Raw genomic sequence first — 16,036 nt, forward strand, 5'->3', positions numbered from 1 at the left:
ACTTGACAAGTTGCTGGAAATTTTGGCATATGCCTCAATAATATTTATTATTTATTATTTTTATATTACATGTGGGAATTTTATATTTTTTTCACTTTATTCCTTATCTTTTTAAATGTGATTAAATATATATTTTGCCATAACGCATTTAGCCTATTTCACTAAACATAATACAAATAATGAAAATAGATATAAAGTGCATTTTTTTAATTATTATTATCTAAAAAAATTTGATAAAATTATAGATTAAATTTAAAATTTATTGAAAATTAACAAAAATATGGACAATTAAAAATACAAAGACTTTAAATAGAATTAATTATAAAATACATGAACAAAAATATAATTGTTTTTATCATAATATTGTGAGTTAAAAAATACAGAGACTAAAATAGTATAAAATACGGGATATATATATATATATATATATATTTATCTAACTGGGCAGCTATCAACCAGCACGCCCTTGGCTGTAGGACAACTAGCCAAATCACAGTGCTCGCCTGCAGTGCCCCACCAATCCACACTCCTCTCTTCCATGCCAACTGAGAAGTACAACAACACAGCCATGAAAGCCATGCCGCCATCCAAGGCAGCTGAAAGAATGTAATTGTATCTCTGCCACCACTGCTTCCGATATCGAAACACGACGAAGTTGAACACGGTTCCTATCAGAACCCAGGAATTGTAGTTCACTGCCGTCGCCGGGGGCATATATGCAGTCGCTCCGAGCAACACCGGGAGATTGATTAGAGGAATCCAAGTTTTTTTTGGGAAGGCTCTGTGGAGTAGCCATACTAGAATTGGCCCAACTGCACCACCAAGGAAGAACCAGTTCATGGTACCGTAGAATCCATGTGATCCGAATATCCGCTTTGGCCCAATCAGTCCCCATATGACCGAAGCGTCGAAGAAGACACGATCGCTTGGACACGTCCATGGACTGTTGGGAGGAAGGAGTTCCACTTCACATATATTTGTTATGGAGGTTAGTAACCACCATGCCACACAAAGGTTGATGGTTCCAGCTAGTATTGTACCTATGAACTACATTACTCATTCAAAACAGAACAAGTCAGCAAGTCTACTAAAAGGCTTGTCATTTTTTTACAGTATATGAGGAGGCGAACTCGAACTCGAGACCCATAAATATTATAGATGTTTTAACCACTAAGTTTGTAACATCCCAAAATCACCACTAGTAGATATTGCCTCTTTTGGACTTTCTCCTCAATGTTTTAAAATATGTCTACTAGAGATAGGTTTCCACACTCTTATAAGGAATGTTTTGTTCTTCTTTCCAACCGATGTGAGATCTCACAATCCACCTCCTTTGGTGACTCGCGTCTTTGCTGGCACACCATCCAGTGTCTGGCTCTGATACCATTTGTAACAGCCCAAGTTCACCGCTGGCAGATATTGTCCTCTTTGGGCTTTCCCTTCAAGGTTTTAAAACACGTCTACTAAGGAGAGGTTTCTACACCCTTACAAGGAATGTTTCGTTCTCCTCTCCAACCGATGTGGGATCTCAAAATCCATCCCCCTTGGGGGTCCACGTCCTCGCTGGCACACCGTTCGGTGTCTGACTCTAATACCATTTGTAATAGCCCAAGCCTAACACTAGCAGATATTGTCCTATTTGGACTTTCCCCTCAAAGTTTTAAAACGCATCTACTAGGGAGAGGTTTCCACACCCTTACAAGAAATGATTCATTCTCCTCTCTAACCAATGTGAGATCTCACAATCCACCCCTTTGAGGGCCCTGCATCCTTGCTGGCACAACGCCCTGTGTTTGACTCTGATACCATTTGTAACAGCCCAAGTTCACCACTAGCAGATATTGTTCTCTTCAGGCTTTCCCTTCAAGATTTTAAAACGTGTCTATTAGGAAGAGGTTTCCACACCTTTATAAGGAATGTTTCGTTCTCCTCTCCAACCTATGTAGGATTTCATAAAGTTATGCTAGGTAAGGGAAATTAACAACAAAGACCGTAACAAGTATCGAGTTAGAAGAACAAAATAGGATATTCGAAAGCACGAGAACCAAAACAAAATCAGTCTAACATCTTCGAACGAGTTGAACGAACCTGGACGAGGAACATTGATTTTGGAGGAATCTTCATATAATGTCCAAGCTTGAAGTCACTGAGGAAGGAGACAGCTTGAGCCATGCTCATGTAGCCATAGGTTTTAAAGCATACATTAGCAATTGGTCTTCCTGGATATATAAGTCCAATGACATACTCTGTAATGATATTCAGTCCTGGTGTCTGTTTTTGATCCAAAGACATTTGAACATGTAGAAAAGATGAGCTATCAAATACACATTGTGGAAACATTCATTTTTTGGATAAAGCTTTTACATAAAACCGTAAACTAAAAACGGTAGGCATTATCGTCAACCCGAGCATAGCTATAGGAATGATATTAAGGGCATATTAATAATTAGCTAGGGGCGTTGTTGTGGTATCTGGTTAATCACAGAATTATAGCTTATAGTTCAACTGGTTAAGGTATATACTACCGAACAAGAGGTCAGAGGTTTTTCCACTTTCCTCTGTCCTAACTGTTGTTCAACTCGAAATTCAAAATTGATTGATTGACTGTTGTTTTTCAAAGAGCTCGTGTCGTTGCATAATCCGATGGCAATTGAGGTAATTCAAGGGGAACAAATGAAAAGTGGCTTTTTCCAAACTAACCTGGTTTGTAGTGGCAGTAATAATACTGATGGGAAGAGTGAAGAGAAAGGCCATAACAGCAGCAAAGATAAGCCCCCACCATGGAAGCTGAACTTCATGTTTCAGAAATATGCAAAGTATTAGAGAAACCAACACTGTCGAAACAAGCAACAAGTAAAACCACCAGGAAGGTATGTCTTCATATCTCTTCATCAGCTTGGTATGGATATCTTCTTTGCCTTTGTACGAGGCGCGGTACCGTTCGTAGATCTCCCTATTCATCGTTAAGCAACTAGTTAGCGTTTCTTGTTTCATTTGCTCAAGAAAATATTCCACAGCCTAAACTCACCGCTAGCAGATATTGTCTTCTCTGGGATTTCCCTTTCAAGGAGATTCAAGCTCTCCTTCAAGATTTTAAAACGCATCTACCAGGGAGAGGTTTTCACACCCTTATAAGAAATGTTTCGTTCCCCTCTCTAACAGATGTGGGATCTCACAATCCACCCCCTTGAGGGCCCAACATCTTTGTTGGCACACTGTCCAGTTTGTCTCTGATACCATTGTAATAGTCCACGTCCACCGCTAGTAGATATTATCCTCTTTGGTCCGTTACATATCGCCATCAGCCTCACGGTTTCAAAACGTGTCTACTAGGGAGAGATTTCCACACCCTTATAAGGAATGCTTCGTTTTCCTCTCCAACCGATGTAGGATCTTACAATCCACCTCCCTGGAGGGCCCAACGTCCGGTGTCTGTCTCTGATACCATTGTAATGGCCCACGCTCACCACTAGTAGATATTGTCCTCTTTGGTTCGTTACGTATCGTTGTCAGCCTCACGGTTTTAAAACGCGTCTACTAGGAAGAAATTTCTACACCCTTATAAGGAATGCTTCGTTTTCTTCTCCAACTCCAACTGATGTGTGATCTCACCCCATATCTCAAAAACCCTCTAAGAAGTTTGAAAAAGGGAACAAACCAAAATGCCTCATTTTTGCTTTCATTTCACTGTCATTTTGAGCTTAACAGTTCAACCGTTAACTAATTCTTTAACTCCCGTTCGTAAGACAAATCTCTACTTAAGAAATAGATTCTAGAAGCTAAACCGACTAATCAAGTTCGATTATTGAAGATCCATACCTTCCATAGAAGAAACCAACATGAGTGAGAGTCGCAGCCACAGTGGCAAACCCAAAGCCATAAGTGAGAGCAAAAAACATGCTCAAATGAATCTGTCCATGCTCCTCGTACTTAGCCAAATCAAGCTCAAACTTGTCATTAACAATGGCAGTGATGTTATAAAGCTGGCCTTGAGCAGTGAACAATTTAGAGGAAAAGATGGGGAAAGTGGAAGCACTGTAGAGGTTAAAGCCCCAATATGCAATGGGGACAGCAATGTAGATGATCAAAGCGTAGCCCACAAAGACATTGACAATGGAGAAGAAAGGGCTAATGAGAGGGCTGTACAAGAAGGAGGAGACAGCAGACCAGTCAAGGGTGAAGGCCCCAAGGCCAAGGCCTTTCATGCCTGACCCAAGCTGTTGAGCAGTCACTGAGCGGGGGAAGGCCCAACACACCCAAGAGATGCTTGTCAGGGTGGGGAACAGGTAGCCTGGGATTACATACCATGAGAAGCTACAAATAAGTGCTATTATGAAGAATTTTCCTCTTGACATCCGACAGTTTTCTTTTTCATGCAAAGCCCTGTAGTCCGGATAGAAACCATCAGCTTTTGAAACGATAATAATGATAAGCGTCTTATCCACTTTGTTAGAATCGAAAAGAAGTTACTCAAAATCAACTATTATATTGTTTATGGTAAGACAGAAACAAGGATCTTAATTGAATCATGCTAAAACAGACATATAAAATGTAATTTTTATTTATTTTCATTAAAAAGATAGCTTATTAAATAAAATTAGTAAATATCGGTGATGTACTGAGAAGCCATTCTATAGAGGATTTCCAATATCGGCGACGCTCTGAAAAGTGAGGCTTATTTTCAAATTTACCGAGGAACTGCGGGACCTTCTCGAGCACAAAATAAGCACCCACAAAGTGTTCCCCGACTATGTGCATACACCCATAAGTAACTGCCTTTTTTTTATTCTATGTATAACTTCTAAATTATTTAAGAGGAGGACACGTGTTCTAAATTTACAAGGTTTTTAATTAATTTCTTTAAAATAAAAAAATAAAAACATAAAATTGATATGAGAAATCCTTTCAAAATAAACCAGAGAAGGTAAAGACTCGACTCACCGGAAGAGGGAGACCTGAACGAGCGTACTGGGCCACCACATGTGGGCCGGCTCGACGACGTATTTTCGCAAAAGCCCAGCCCAACCATAACCCAACACCTGCAATTCGGGTCAACCCGTGACCCGACCCGAAATCCTGAATATAAGTCTTCGTTGACTCTTTGGATAAATAATTTTGCATCCACCCAATAAATAAGGCTTTTTAAAAATAGCCCTCACGAGCCCCAAGATGTTGACATAAATAACCTTATAAAATGAACTTTAAAAAATAATAAAAAAAAAAAAACCTTATACTATAAAAATATTAAGTTTTTCTTAATATAAAATAACAAACCATGCTCTAAATTTTCACGTGATGTTAGTTAATTCCAAAAAAATTATATATAAAAAAAACTTTAAGAGGTAATGTTATCATCCTAATCTCTAAATTAATTTAAATATTTTAATAATTAATTATGTGTTCACTTGTTTTTATTTAAAATTAGCTCAAAATCATTTAAATCAAATTATTATTCTAAAAAATATCATTGTAGCAACAAAAAAAATTATTATGTAATTTCTTTAAAATAAGTAAATAAAATGGCGGAAAATGAAGGAGAAAAAGTGTTCCTATTTATTTAATTATTGTATTTATCCCTTATTTTAAATCTCATAATTAATCTTTTAAAGATTTAAAACCTTTTTCCAAAATATCAATTTACAAAAATGCCCTTCCAACCACCGTCACCATCATTATCCCCACTACACAATAAGCAAAGCAAGAGGCCCACATTTTCTTTTTATTTTTTCTTAAATTAATAAAATAAAATGAAATAAAATTATCATTTTGGTTGACTTCTTACATTTCTAGTGTGACACAGTCCTAATTTCACAAATTTAAAATTATTCTATTTAATTTTTTAATTCAAGAGACCAAATTTAAATTTACAAAAAAAATATTAAAACGAGTCTTTCAAGGACTAAAATGGTATTTTACCTGAGTAGTGACGATGAGAAGCCAAGCCGCGAGAAACGAGATGTTGCGGTGGTAAAACGCCTTGATAATATTTACAATTCCGACGGCGTAAGCCGAGCCGCCGCCAAAGGCGGTCCCGGCATTTGCGAATATTGATATCAGAACGTGCTCCTTCATGTTGAATGGACCCGGGTTGAGCGAAAATCGTCTCGCCCCGAACCCGGGCAGTCTGAACCGGCCTGCCGGCAGAGCCGCCGCCATGAATTGGCCAATCGGAAGAGTGGCGACTTGGATAGTGATCTGAGTGATGATGAGAGGCTCGGTTCGGTAATAGAAAAATTGGTTCAAAAAGGAGAGAAGAGCGCATGAGAGAAGGCCGAGAGTCCACATCCGGAAAGTCCAGACCGGGAGCGTCGGGTCGTCGGAGTTCGTCACCGTCAGCCGGACTTCTTCGATCGGAGAGATCTCGTCGTCCTTGTCGGAGACTGACGGCGGTGGTTGCGGCTCCATTGGTTGCTGCTAGATGAGCGGCGGCTACCGTATGGATGAAAATGAACGGAGTACTGAGAATTGGCTTTTTTAATGGAAATTCTTCTTGTGGAAAAGGCTTAGCGGCTCAGAAAAGGACATATTTGAAATTTCTAATACTAAGTGATTGCTAAATTACATTTTTACCCTCAACATTCGTGACTTCGTTTGGTTGGATTTTACGTAAATGGAGGAGAGAATCGTCATTTTCTTTCAACTATCATTGACAAATTTACCAGTTTAGTCCATCAATTTTTTTATTTTTTTATTTAATTCCTAAATTTTTAAAAGTTCATAATATCTCTCTAATTTTTTAATTTAATATAAAAAAAAAAAATACGAATCATCATCTATTAATCTCATTTCTTCCCTCCCATGATTGGCGCCCTACTTAATCAGGGCATGATGAATTGACAATAATGCCCTCCCTAGATTCCAACTAGCTTATTTTGTTAGTTTAATATAAATTACATTTAAATACGTCCAACGAGATCTCAACGCGTGGAGGGCATATATGTAAATCTGAAAGAAAAGGAGGGTCAGTTACAAATAATAATAATAATAAATACGATTTTATTATTCATTTAAAAGTTTCAAATAATACTATATATTTACAAATATTTCGAAAGTACCGTTGAAATTAAATGAAAATTGGGGTATGAAATGATATAACGGTATTCATAACGGAAAAAAAAAAAAAATTGAGACCCGAACACTGTTACACTATTTCAAGTGATTGTCACGCTCATTTAGGGTCTCGATTTTTATCTAACGTTAAATGAACTCCTATGTTTAACTTTGTATATGGAATGAGGAATAGCCTAAAGGCTCGGTTACTCGAAAATATTATCACAATGGATACATAAAGAGATATTACAAAAACATCTTCTCATGTTGAAAAAGCGTAGAGGTATTCATCAGGGGACGTAAATTTGAACTCGAGCACACGTCTTAACCCAAGGTTAAACCCGTCCAATTTTATACTGCTTGTTTTCTAAACCCGACAAAAAATTGTAAGACACGTAATTCCAATATCTACGTCAAACCCTCTCAATTCTACACCTTCATCATGCTCCTTGTTCTCATTCTGCACCTTAGTTCGTAATTTAGTCAACTCAGTCGAGATTTGTGAAATTTAAGGTAACCAATCTCGAATAATTTTAATATATATATATATATATATTTTTTTAATGAAAGCATTTTCTCCTGATATGAATTGTATTTACATGTGTTAGTTGGAAACGTTGGTGGGAAAGATGAACAGCGTGCTAAATTCGCGTTGAATTAACTAAAAACCAGCGAACTTTTTTAAGAACTCCCAAATTTAAGAAATGGAAATTTTATGGAATTTACCCAATTACTGGCGGCCGAGGTCATCAATGGCAAGTTCCATCCCACCAAACAAAAGATTTCTAAGTAGATATGATTCAAACGCCATATATTTAGATTCTAATGTCTTATCAACAAATTCATAAACAATTGTTCGTGATTGGAAGTGATCCATTATCATACAGCGCTGCAACTCGTTTTCATTTCAACTTCCACGAAAAACGACAGCCCGACGAACAGTTTTTGTTTAATCTTCGGCATTTCGCGTTACGGAAATTTCATCGTCTGCGAATTCATGTTTAGTAACCTACATGGTTGTTGAATGGGCTTTGACAAGGCAGTGAAGTTTGCTTTTCAAATTTTGGCGATTGCGGGATTTCTTGTCGATGTTTTGCAGCTAGGGTTTTCGAGTATTTTGAGGAGGTAATTCTTTTTGATTTTCGATTCCATTACATGTGTTTGTTTCTTTTGTTCTTCTGGATTGCTATACTGATTTCAATCTGGGATTCTTCATAACGCATTATTCCATCGATTCCTCTCCGCTACTTTTTGAAATGTGTTCTTATAGAGCTACGGAATCTTAGAACAAATTGATGGGGAAATTAGAACAGATTTTGGTTTAATCGGTTAGTGATGTGGTGTTTGAAATTCCAGAACAAATCCATGGAGCTTGCTAATGGGGAGCCTGCTGCTAAGGGAGAATTGAATGAAATAGAGAGGGAGCCTTCAGGACGCCTTCTTTTGCGGGAGGGTGGTCTGTCTCGTACGCATTTTCCCGGCATGGTGAGGAAGAGAGCTTACATATTTGATGGAAACGACAACTATTATAACAAGGAATGGGATCTTACTGAGGGTAGAGGAAAGGAGTTTTGTTGGTATCATGTAGAACTTCCAAAAGGGAATCAAAAACTATCCCAATCTGCTCAATATCTCATCGATGTTCTTTGCCCGCCTCTGAATCTTCAAGATATTCTCTCCCTTGTAAGCAATGGACCCTTTTGTGGACATGTTAATGGGGCGCTTGTGTTTAGAGTCAATTCACCTGGCCCTGCATCTAGTGATTTTACATTCAGAATTGCTGCTAGAATTACTAAGAATTCTGTCATCACCGTGTCTTTGGGCCGTGTTCCGAGATTAGGATTCTCACCAGTCGGCCAGTCTCTTCTCTCGGAAGTTCCTAGTGTGGAGAACCCCTCTCACTTGAGAGGTGAGCAAAGAGAAACTGGAGGCACTGTGATTAGGGAGCATGTTCTTGAATTCCTGTTGACAATGAATCACTCGGAGGAGGCTGATAATCCTGTGCCAGCATCCCTCTCAAATCTGGTTGTTCATATTATTGATACTCATGTGGATCATCTTCAAGATGTTGTGACTAAGCTTGAGATTGAGTTGGATTCTGTGGAGCTTGAAATGGATAAAGGTATGCTAGTTCTTTCTCTTTCTCCTTTCCCCCAACTGAGATATAAAATCATTGGCTAGATGAAGTATTTTTGTATAGAGGTTAATGCGTAGTCGCTTTCTTGTTGCATTCTCTTAGAATTCAATACCATATGTCTACAAAATTACTATAACTCTAGAGGATTTGGAACTTCCTGGATTGTTTTTCTTGTTTACAGTCCATTCGTGAGCTATGTTGAACTTTCCAGATATATTTGAAAGATGAAATGGGAAAAATCAAAGATTACAGTATATTACCTATTATCATGAGCTTCTATTCTTGTCCTGTTTTAGGTGGATTCACTTCAAAAAAACAAATGCTCGATGACCGAAGATTCCCCAAAATGAACCTTAATCTGCAGCGGCTCCTACAGGTAGTTTCTCTGTTAATTTTATTTTTACTCTCTTTCCTGTTTTTCTAGACTATGGTCAGTTGGAGAGAAGAACGAAGCATTCCTTGTAAGGGTGTGGAAACCTCTCCCTAGCAGAGCGCTTTAAAACCGTGAGATTGATGACGATACGTAACGGGTCAAAGCAAATAATATTTGTTAGTAGTAAGGCTTGGGCTGTTATAAATGGTATCAGAGCCAAACATCGCCAGTGAGGACGCTGGCCCCCAAGGGGGGTGGATTGTGAGATTCCACATCGGTTGGAGAGGGGAATGAAGCATTCCTTATAAGAGTGTGGAAACCTCTCCCTAGTGGACGCGTTTTAAAATCTTGAGGGTAAACTCGGAAGGGAAAGTTCAAAGAGGACAATATTTGCTAGTGGTGAGCTTGGGCTGTTACGTAGGACAACTCTAGAATTTGCATACTCAGTCTTTGTCTTTTTCATCGAGCGCAGGTGATTGCACATGGGGAACAAGTCTTTCCACGAGTGAAAGAAAAGTGTTCTTCTAAACAATGGTTTGCCAGTAAAGATATCAGCTCGCTTGAAGAACTAATCGGACGGTTAAGACGGTTGAAAGAGAATGTGGGATTTCTAGCAAACCGTGTCATTGCTATCCAGACCAGTCTCGATAGCTGGCAAGCCGAGCAAATTAACAGGAAACTCTATTATCTTTCATTTCTTTCAATCATATTCTTACCATTATCAGTCATTACTGGAGGTAAACAATCTCTTTTGGGAAAAAAAAAACAGTTTCTTGCCATGATCCATTTGAAGTAACTCATCCAATTGTTTCTGAACTATGTCCTGGCAGTATTTGGCATGAATGTTGGTGGAGTACCATGGACCGAGCAGAGAAATCCCGAGCTGAAAGAGGGATTTCGCAACGTCATGCTTCTCTGCGCAGTAATGCTTATATTGGTGCTTCTCTGCTTCAGTTTCCCAGCTATTTGTACCTACTTAGTTATGTGGAATCAGCGGAGGAAGATGAGAAAGAGCTGGTCTCTCAATAGAAAGTCTTTTCTTAAGAGAACTGTGAAAAATGGTGCTGGCGACAGAGGTGGAGGAGGAGGAGGAGGCTATCTTCGGATTTGATAATATGATATCCTTTCCATGTGCTTGGTTTGTCCTGCCTTGTGCAAGCCGAGCACTGCGGTCTCGATCTCGATCGCGAATGATTTGTAAGTTAAGCCATCTAACTACCGATGTCTGTCGGATTCCGATTATCGTCGATAACTGCTAATGAAATATCATACATTTCATACTGAATCATCCTCCCTTTCCATGCAAGACTTGAAGGAACTGGGTTGCAGTTTGTTTCAGGTTCGTGAGGCTAACCAGTTTTATATATCCCCTAACAGTTATTTTTCACCATTTGTAAGCTATTTACATGTACAGTTTCTTTCATTCTTTTCTTCTGTTTTTCCTCATTCTCTCTGTATGGGAACATTGGTGTGCATTTGGTGGTTTTTGGCAGCATGAATGCTTTGATCAGTTTCTCATCACCTGGGACTACTGCTGTACTTATTAACGTTCATCAATGATACTTCCCAACTGTAATTATTCTAATATTCTTTGTTTTTAGGCTAGTTTATATGTATCTCGTCTCGTAAGATCCCACATCGACTAGAGAGGCGAATGAAACATAAGGGTGTGAAAACATCTCTCTAGTAGACGTGTCTTAAAACCGTGTGGTTGACAGCGGTATGTAATGAGCTAAAATGTAATGTTGGTTGTAGAGAGAAACGAAACATTTCTTAAAAGGGTGTAGAAACCTCTCCCTAGACGTGTCTTAATATCGTGTGGTCGACAACGGTATGTAATAAGCTAAAATGTACAATTGGTTGTAGAGAGAAACGAAATAGTCCTTAAATGGGTGTAGAAACCTTTCCCTAATAGACATGTCTTAAAATCGTGAGGTCGACAACGGTATGTAATGAGCTAAAATATACAATTGGTTGTAGAAAGAAACGAAACATTCCTTAAAAAGGTGTAGCTGACAACAATTTGTAACAAGCTAAAATGAACAATCTATTGTAGAGGAGAAAGGACGGGGAAACCTCTTCTCCAATAGACGTGTCTTAATTCCTCGAGGCTAACATATGTAACAACTAAAATTAAAACATATAATAATTGTAGGGGTGATAATTAAAATGGGTTAATTTTCTACCTATTTTTTTCCCCTAAAAATGAATTTATATTTGAGAAAAAAGGTTGAGGCTATTTTTAGGTTTAGGTGTGGATGGAATAGAGATCTAGAATCTTCCACGATAACCTACATTGCTAGAACCTTCCTTCCACTTCTCATCACCGCCTTACATTAAATCATCTCCCATTTCTTCTTACTCCCAAAAACCCTAAACCCTTCTGCAAGCTCCAATCAACAATCTCTCTCTCTCTCTCTCTCTCCTCAATTGATTTCCTTTTCCAATTGCTTCGGCCATGGCCACCGGTGCGCTGCTCCGTTCTCTTCGACGTCGCGATTTAGCATCCTCCTCCCTTGCGGCTTATCGATCAGTATGTTTTCCTCTTGCTTACGTGGTTATTCAATTGTTTGATTTATGCTGTCGATCTTTGGCTGGAAGTTTTTGAGTGCTGCGAGTTTTTTTTTTCTTCTTTCTTTTGGACATCTGGAGCTGATTTTGCTTGTTAATCTATGCGTCTTTTTTTGAATTGTTTGTAATAATATAATTTGGTTGTTCATTTCGGTTTTGGTTATGGTGTGGAATGCGAACTATGATCGGAAACAAGGCTTGGGGCTTCTGTTGTGCCCGTCCTATTGGATCTGTGTACAACGATTTTGTAGTGATTATTTACTGTTGTACGGGGATGGAAGTGGCTTCGTGGTTAATACATGAAGAGACGTGGGTGATCATCGCGCTTTTGAGAAGATTAGCACGAAATAGTAGGAAGTTGTTTGATTGGACTGTCATCTCAATGTAGGCTAGTGAAGAAGTTTGGATTTAGTTGTGGTAATAACATTAATCATTCGATGCTTTGACGTGGTATTTTCCCATGTCGAGTTGAGATGGGTAGAGGTATAAATGCGATGCTGCGGTTTCCCTAATCGCGCTTATTCACATGCCGTGATAACACAGCACGGCAACGCCCAACCCCCAGTGCAAATTCTTTTTGGCTTCAATTTCTAGCCAGTTAAAAGTTGTTGGCAACTTTACTTGATCGGGTTTTATTTTCTGTCCTGGAATTATATATCCGCAATCGAAGTTCTCAGGTTAACACACTTCTGTTTATGATATTGCAGTTAACAAGCAATGCCAAGCCATCATGGGGAAACTCTCACCTTAGCCAATCATGGGCTACTTTGTCCAGGCCATTCAGGTTCTATTGTCTCACAAATTAGTTATTTCATTTTCTGTTGGTTTTCCATCATTGCCTGATATACCTTGTCTGCTCTGTGCAGTTCAAAGCCTGCTGGGAATGATGTAATTGGTATTGACTTGGGTACCACCAATTCTTGTGTTTCTGTCATGGAAGGGAAGGTGCGTCTAGCCTACAATGCACACATGTGATTGATTGATGATTTGAGTGTGTCCTTTTTATGCATCCCTAATTCTGGTTATATATCTGTAGAATCCGAAAGTTATTGAAAACTCAGAAGGTGCTAGAACCACACCCTCGGTGGTTGCTTTCAATCAGAAGGGTGAACTACTTGTAGGAACACCAGCAAAGAGACAGGCAGTGACTAATCCAACAAACACTGTGTTTGGAACCAAACGTCTGATTGGTAGACGCTTTGATGACCCTCAGACACAGAAGGAAATGAAGATGGTGCCATACAAAATAGTCAGAGCTCCAAATGGAGATGCTTGGGTTGAAGCAAACGGACAGCAATACTCACCGAGTCAGATTGGTGCTTTTGTTCTAACAAAGATGAAGGAAACTGCTGAGGCCTATCTTGGGAAGAGTGTGTCTAAGGCTGTGATCACTGTTCCAGCTTATTTCAACGATGCACAGAGACAGGCAACAAAGGATGCTGGCAGGATTGCTGGTTTGGATGTTCTTAGAATTATCAACGAGCCCACTGCTGCTGCACTTTCTTATGGAATGAACAATAAGGAGGGTCTAATTGCTGTTTTTGATCTTGGTGGTGGCACATTCGATGTTTCCATCTTGGAGATATCCAATGGTGTTTTTGAGGTTTAGATTTTCTCTATTTCATTCTTTTATTAATATAAGTTTTTTTTTTTTTTTTTTTTTTTTTTTTTTTCTTTCTTAACATTGTAGCTTTGCTAACTTTTGTTAACTTTTTAGGTGAAATCAACAAATGGTGACACATTTTTAGGTGGAGAGGATTTTGACAATGCTCTTTTGGACTTCCTAGTGAGCGAGTTCAAACGAACTGAGGGAATTGACCTTACCAAGGACAAGCTTGCCTTGCAGAGGCTTAGAGAAGCTGCAGAAAAGGCAAAGATTGAACTATCATCTACATCACAGACTGAGATTAACCTGCCATTTATCACTGCTGATGCATCTGGTGCAAAGCATCTGAACATCACTTTGACCAGGTCGAAGTTTGAAAGCCTTGTTAATCACTTGATTGAAAGGACCAAGGCCCCTTGTAAAAATTGTTTAAAGGATGCCAGTATTTCTATCAAAGATGTCGATGAAGTTCTTTTAGTTGGTGGAATGACTCGTGTACCAAAGGTGCAAGAGGTTGTCACAGAAATTTTTGGAAAGAGCCCCAGCAAAGGAGTGAACCCTGATGAAGCAGTTGCTATGGGAGCTGCAATTCAGGGTGGCATTCTTCGTGGTGATGTCAAAGAATTGCTTCTATTGGATGTTACCCCTCTATCACTTGGTATTGAGACACTTGGGGGGATCTTTACACGGTTGATCAGTCGGAACACTACCATTCCAACTAAGAAGAGCCAGGTAAATCTTCGAACCTATCATTATATTTAGTGTGTGCATGTTGGTGTGACAAGTTATTCCTTTCCCCATCCCCACCTTTTTGCAAGTGTGAGAGCATGTTCTAGAAACGAATACCTTCCACATTGACCGATAACTGTAGTAGGTAGGGGTCAATTGCTCGATCAAGTAGGATTTAAAGTTATAGATATTTGTCTAATGAATCATTTAATTTAATCAACAACAGTAGGTTGAGGCTGATAATTTTTTCGTTTCTAATTATTTGAACTCCCATCATTGCAGGTGTTCTCAACCGCAGCTGACAATCAGACCCAGGTGGGTATCAAGGTATTGCAAGGTGAGAGGGAAATGGCCTCTGACAACAAGCTTCTAGGCGAGTTCGAGTTAGTTGGAATTCCTCCTGCCCCAAGAGGACTGCCTCAGATTGAAGTGACATTCGACATCGATGCCAATGGTATTGTTACCGTATCTGCAAAGGACAAGTCCACCGGTAAAGAGCAACAAATCACCATTCGATCTTCTGGAGGACTCTCAGAAGATGAAATTGTGAAAATGGTGAAAGAAGCAGAGTTGCATGCCCAGAAGGATCAAGAGAGAAAGGCTCTTATTGACATCAGGAACAGTGCAGATACTACCATATACAGCATCGAGAAGAGCTTGGGTGAATATAGGGAGAAAATACCAAGTGAGGTTGCCAAAGAAATCGAGGATGCGGTGGCAGAGTTGAGGAAGGCAATGTCAGAAGACAACATTGAAGAGATTAAGTCGAAACTTGATGCCGCCAACAAGGCTGTTTCCAAGATTGGGCAACACATGGCTGGTGGTTCTGGTGGTGGCTCCGCGTCTGGAGGATCTCAGGGTGGCGAACAAGCTCCCGAAGCCGAGTACGAAGAGGTGAAGAAATAAGCCAAGGCACAACTTCTTTTCACAACCAAAGGTTCTCTCATCTTTAATCTGTTGTGGTAGGAGTAAGAAATGTAGCGGATTTTGTATCTAAACGCAGAGGTTGGAGAATATGGAATATGGTAGAATGTTCCTGATATAGTAAGAAGCAGAGTATTGCTGTTGATTGCGTTTGTTGAATTGTTTGTTAAAGCTGTCCTCGATGTGATTGATCCCTCCCCGTAAAAAGGAATTGGGTTATTAGGTTATTTTGGTGAATAAACTCACTCAATACACGTTTTCGATCTCTTTTACTGCCACTGCCATTGTTTCGAGAGTAGGGACTGCCTGCTCTGTCGGCTTATGTCCCATGTTATAATTACTACACTCCTCCAGCGATAAATTGACCCAGACAGCAGGAATCACAAGTCGAGATTTGCTTTACCTTTGTGTACCGTTTCAAAAGTCATAAGCGTGATTTACCATTGGCACCAAAGAAGATCGGGAGGGGGGCGTTGTTGTTGTTGTAACCACAAAACAAACTGACAACAACCAAACAATTAATGAAAGCCCTCAAGTAGTTTGGTGGCAAGTTTTTGGGCGTATTGTTTCCAAGGAATTTCACATTGGTCCACATGGGGGGGCATGCCTGAAGTTCTAATTGAAATTTCCAAATCTCCATTGACAG

At 39.4% G+C, this 16,036-nt stretch overlaps 3 protein-coding genes across 4 annotated transcripts; 2 read left to right on the plus strand and 1 right to left on the minus strand.

Annotated features, from left to right (window-relative positions):
• Nucleotides 1-425: 425 nt before the first annotated feature.
• LOC111482850 (oligopeptide transporter 4) lies at nucleotides 426-6,484 on the minus strand. The gene is made up of 6 exons (XM_023128847.1): nucleotides 5,917-6,484; nucleotides 4,942-5,039; nucleotides 3,820-4,383; nucleotides 2,701-2,953; nucleotides 2,089-2,271; nucleotides 426-1,047 (listed from the first exon to the last, which is right to left on the minus strand). Exons 1-6 carry the CDS (start codon nucleotides 6,403-6,405, stop codon nucleotides 433-435), a joined length of 2,202 nt encoding a protein of 733 aa, XP_022984615.1. The 5' UTR covers nucleotides 6,406-6,484; the 3' UTR covers nucleotides 426-432.
• Nucleotides 6,485-7,770: 1,286 nt separating this feature from the next.
• On the plus strand, nucleotides 7,771-11,145 carry LOC111482851. Of its 2 annotated transcripts, XM_023128850.1 has the most exons (5): nucleotides 7,771-8,175; nucleotides 8,407-9,172; nucleotides 9,484-9,563; nucleotides 10,033-10,297; nucleotides 10,391-11,145. In XM_023128850.1, the coding sequence occupies exons 2-5, from the start codon at nucleotides 8,416-8,418 to the stop codon at nucleotides 10,669-10,671; spliced, it is 1,383 nt and encodes a 460-aa protein (XP_022984618.1). In that variant the 5' UTR covers nucleotides 7,771-8,175; nucleotides 8,407-8,415; the 3' UTR covers nucleotides 10,672-11,145. The 2 variants fall into 2 exon arrangements, with proteins under 2 accessions (XP_022984618.1, XP_022984616.1); XM_023128848.1 differs by lacking the exon at nucleotides 7,771-8,175 and having other exon boundaries at nucleotides 8,205-9,172.
• A 726-nt stretch (nucleotides 11,146-11,871) lies between these two features.
• On the plus strand, nucleotides 11,872-15,668 carry LOC111483457 (heat shock 70 kDa protein, mitochondrial). Its single transcript, XM_023129682.1, has 6 exons — nucleotides 11,872-12,093; nucleotides 12,839-12,915; nucleotides 12,998-13,076; nucleotides 13,168-13,734; nucleotides 13,849-14,469; nucleotides 14,749-15,668. Exons 1-6 carry the CDS (start codon nucleotides 12,019-12,021, stop codon nucleotides 15,370-15,372), a joined length of 2,043 nt encoding a protein of 680 aa, XP_022985450.1. The 5' UTR covers nucleotides 11,872-12,018; the 3' UTR covers nucleotides 15,373-15,668.
• Nucleotides 15,669-16,036: the final 368 nt, after the last annotated feature.

The sequence above is a fragment of the Cucurbita maxima genome, unplaced genomic scaffold, assembly GCF_002738345.1.
Source record: "Cucurbita maxima cultivar Rimu unplaced genomic scaffold, Cmax_1.0 Cma_Scf00008, whole genome shotgun sequence".
NCBI lineage: Eukaryota > Viridiplantae > Streptophyta > Magnoliopsida > Cucurbitales > Cucurbitaceae > Cucurbita > Cucurbita maxima.